At 39.2% G+C, this 3,599-nt stretch overlaps 1 protein-coding gene across 1 annotated transcript; it reads right to left on the reverse strand.

Moving 5' to 3' along the window:
* Positions 1 to 1,755: 1,755 nt before the first annotated feature.
* LOC144516950 (green-sensitive opsin-like) lies at positions 1,756 to 3,378 on the reverse strand. The gene is made up of 5 exons (XM_078248684.1): positions 2,994 to 3,378; positions 2,724 to 2,892; positions 2,345 to 2,510; positions 1,959 to 2,198; positions 1,756 to 1,854 (listed from the first exon to the last, which is right to left on the reverse strand). Exons 1-5 carry the CDS (start codon positions 3,376 to 3,378, stop codon positions 1,756 to 1,758), a joined length of 1,059 nt encoding a protein of 352 aa, XP_078104810.1.
* Positions 3,379 to 3,599: the final 221 nt, after the last annotated feature.

Raw genomic sequence — 3,599 nt, forward strand, 5'->3', positions numbered from 1 at the left:
ACATACGAGTCACAGTTCATTCACACTTACTTGCTCACCCTCTCACTTAATCACCCGCTCACTCACTCACTCACTCACTCACTCACTCATATGCTCTTGCACACACAGACACAAATGCTGTGCAAGATAACCTCCACAGCAAATGCTTTTCATTACAGTTGTTAGTTGTTAGGGACAGAATCCCTCAGCGGGTTTGGTCCAGAGTCCGTTCATCATATCCATAAATCTGTTTGGCAAAAAGAAAAAAATCTTTTTCAAAATCTGGAAGGGATCATTAAGAAAAATGTCCACAGATTTGAGGATGGCATCGTAATCAAGGCGAGACACCCCAGGCAAAACCATCATTTTTCAATTTTGAGTTTTGGGGCTATTTTACTTCCATAGCATGTCTTCTTTCAGACTATTGGGAAAAAAACATCCAAAATACACATTTATGTGTTTATTTTACTACACCTTGCGTATTTGCACCTGTGAATTTCTCCTAAATTCAGCAAAAGTTTGCATTAGATAATGCCTCATTTGCATATTTTAACAAAACATTTCAGAATATTTAATGCAAAAATGTATGTCTTAATGTAAGTAATTAACTGGGAAAGGGTCATGTTGATATACGTTAGTTTCTTTTTTTATCCTATTCACCTGTAATGTCTGGTATTTTATAATCCATATCTTCAAAGGTCATTTTCTCGAAATGTGTTTTCTCACACTCTAAGCCAGAAATCTCCATTTCAGTAGCACTTACATACACCAAACTTTGCAGATACATTCCTATCTACATTCTGAAGGTTCTTACAGAGGGGTTTGTTCAGATACCATTCATAGCCTAATTTATGTAACATTCTATACCTAAAAACGTGGCGAAAATGGATTTTTCATGGCTGTTGACACCATATTCTGATTTATGCAGTGATAAAAGGAGATATCCAAAATCCCCTTGTAACAACCTTTAACTCTAATATATCAAAAAAATAAAAGAAGAATTTTGAACCTGGCTTTTTCCAATGTTTTCCGATTTCTGCTCTGTAAATGTATGCAAATTAGCGCTTATAAAACAAGATAATGCTTAACTTCCATGTTTAAACATAAAATTCCAGAAAACTTGTAATACAAAAGATATTTGTCTTAAAGGGATGGTTCAGAGTAATTTCACCCTAGGGTCCTTTGCACCATGACCTTGAGCCAAACACCCCCCTCAGAAGCTTTTTTCCCTTGGTCTAACATTGGTCGAGTTAGTGCTATCAGCCGAATGGCTTAGTGCAGTAGCTAATGGAACCAAAGGTGTATGTCGTAAATTACCCCACTAATAATGCCTGGAATGGTACCAAACTTCTACAGTAGTACAAATCGGTTCTGTACTCATAAAACGAGGCATTGTGAAGTTTGTAAGTATACCAGGAGTTTATTTAAATAACACTTGCCTGATTGCTTTGGTCTCTACGAGCAACCGACAGTAGTCCCTGCTTAGGGACCGTCTACAAACTACAACACCGAAAAGAGATACAAGAAAAATATTTATTTTTTAAAAGTAAGTGCTGTAGTACAACTAGTTATAATTGAGGTAAGTTTGAAGACACTACCTTATTTAATCATTAAATTAATAAATATTTTTCTTGGTTTGGCTCAAGGTCATGGTGCAAATGACCCTAGGGTGAAATTACTCCGAATCATCCCTTTAATGTAGGTAATCAACTGGGAAAGTTTCATGGTAATATCTATTAGTTCATTTCTTTTCCTATTCACCTGCAGTGTCTCCCCTTAAGACACAGAGGACACTTCTGTCTTGCTGGCAGAGACTGAGGTCTCATCATCCACCGCGCCACCCATTCCAACAGAGCTCAGCATGCAGTTACGGAACTGAAAAAGAGAGCAAAGACAGCAAATTCAGAAATGGGTTCACTGTTCTGGATTGAACAAAGAAGAAAAAGCAAATACTAGAAACTAGACAGTATTGAGCATACCTGTTTGTTCAACAGCACGTAGATAACAGGGTTGTACAACGCTGAGCTCTTTGCAAAGAAGGCGGGTATAGCTGCTGTCAGGGGGGAGAAGTAAGCTCCCTTGTTCAGGAAGATCCAACCGGCGAAAGAGGCATATGGCACCCAGGCTACTAGGAAGCCCATAACCATCAAGAAGCACATGCGTGTCACTTCCCTCTCTGCCTTCTGGGTGGACTCTGACTCCTGCTGCTTGGCTGCGGCCTAAGGTAAATAAAGTAAAATATCAGTTCATTCATAAGTTCTACAATATACAGTAGTGGCATTTTTAGTTTAGTTAGTTTATTTGAATGTTAATAATAGATGACATTTTTTTTTTTTTTTAAACAAATAACTTAAACTTCACTTACAGCTTTGACTGTCAGCACAAGGCATCCATAACTGAAGAAAATGATGAAGACGGGAGTGAAGAAGTGGACGACAAACATGTAGATGACATATGATTCATTGTTGAAGCCTGGAGCCAAAGTGTAGTAGTCAGGTCCACAGGAGCACTGCATGCCCTCAGGAATGTACCTGTGTATGGTTTAAGGGTTGGGTTTAAGAAGAACAAATCATGCAGACATTCATCAATGTTTTATGACAACAGAAATTTACCTTCTGCATCTAAAACATCTGAATGGTGTGTTTGAGTGGTTAAGAAATATAGACATTTTTGCATACCAGTTTAAAATATGAATTCATATTAACCTAAAATCTAAGGTAAAAGAAAAAGAATGTGTACATTACCTGGACCAGCCAAACAGTGGGGGTGCAGCGCATGCAAGAGCCATGATCCAGGTGAAAGCCACTCCAGCTCCTGCATGAGTTCCACTGAACTTGAAGCTTCCCATGGGTTTGCAGACGACAATGTATCTCTCAACAGCCAGGACTACAAGGGACCATAGAGAAATTTCACCTGCAGAAGAAAGGTATAGATTAATTCATATTATGCAATTTCTTTTTTCAAACACATTGAAGACACACTAAAGAATGTTTCTCCTGATACGCCATTCTTACCTCCAAGTGTGGCCATGAATCCCTCAATAGCGCAGGAAGTGGCTCCAAGAATGAAGTAGCCACTGAAAGCAGATATGATGGTTATAGTGAACCCAAACAGGCACATGATCAGTCCAGCCACAGCAAGGTTGACCAGGATGTAGTTGAGAGGTTGCCGGAGCTTCTTGTTCGTAGCCGTTACATACAATGTCAGACCGTTGATGGGAGTTCCAGTGCAGATCAAGAAGAACATGTATAAAGCTAGAAGCTTGAACATGATGGGGTCTACCATATAATACTGTTCGTATTCATAAGGACTTCTAACAACCCCAGTCTTATTGGACATAGGGATATAGAAGTTCTTGCCTTCTGTGCCATTGGGCTGGAATCCTCCCTCCCAAACCATTATTAGTTACCTTCTTTGCTCAGGCTTCAATCAATGGACAGTAGCAATAGTGTGCACAGTCACACAGTAGTCACTAGTGGTGTAAGCCAACTCCCACAGCTTATGCTCCGGTTCAGATCCCGTTGTCTGTTTTATACCTTCCCAAGTTTATCCACAAATTGGCAAAACAAGATTACAAGAGGATTGTGACGAAGTGGACAGCTCAAGTTTTATTGATATTT

This window comes from Sander vitreus, chromosome 4, assembly GCF_031162955.1.
Source record: "Sander vitreus isolate 19-12246 chromosome 4, sanVit1, whole genome shotgun sequence".
Classification (NCBI taxonomy): domain Eukaryota; kingdom Metazoa; phylum Chordata; class Actinopteri; order Perciformes; family Percidae; genus Sander; species Sander vitreus.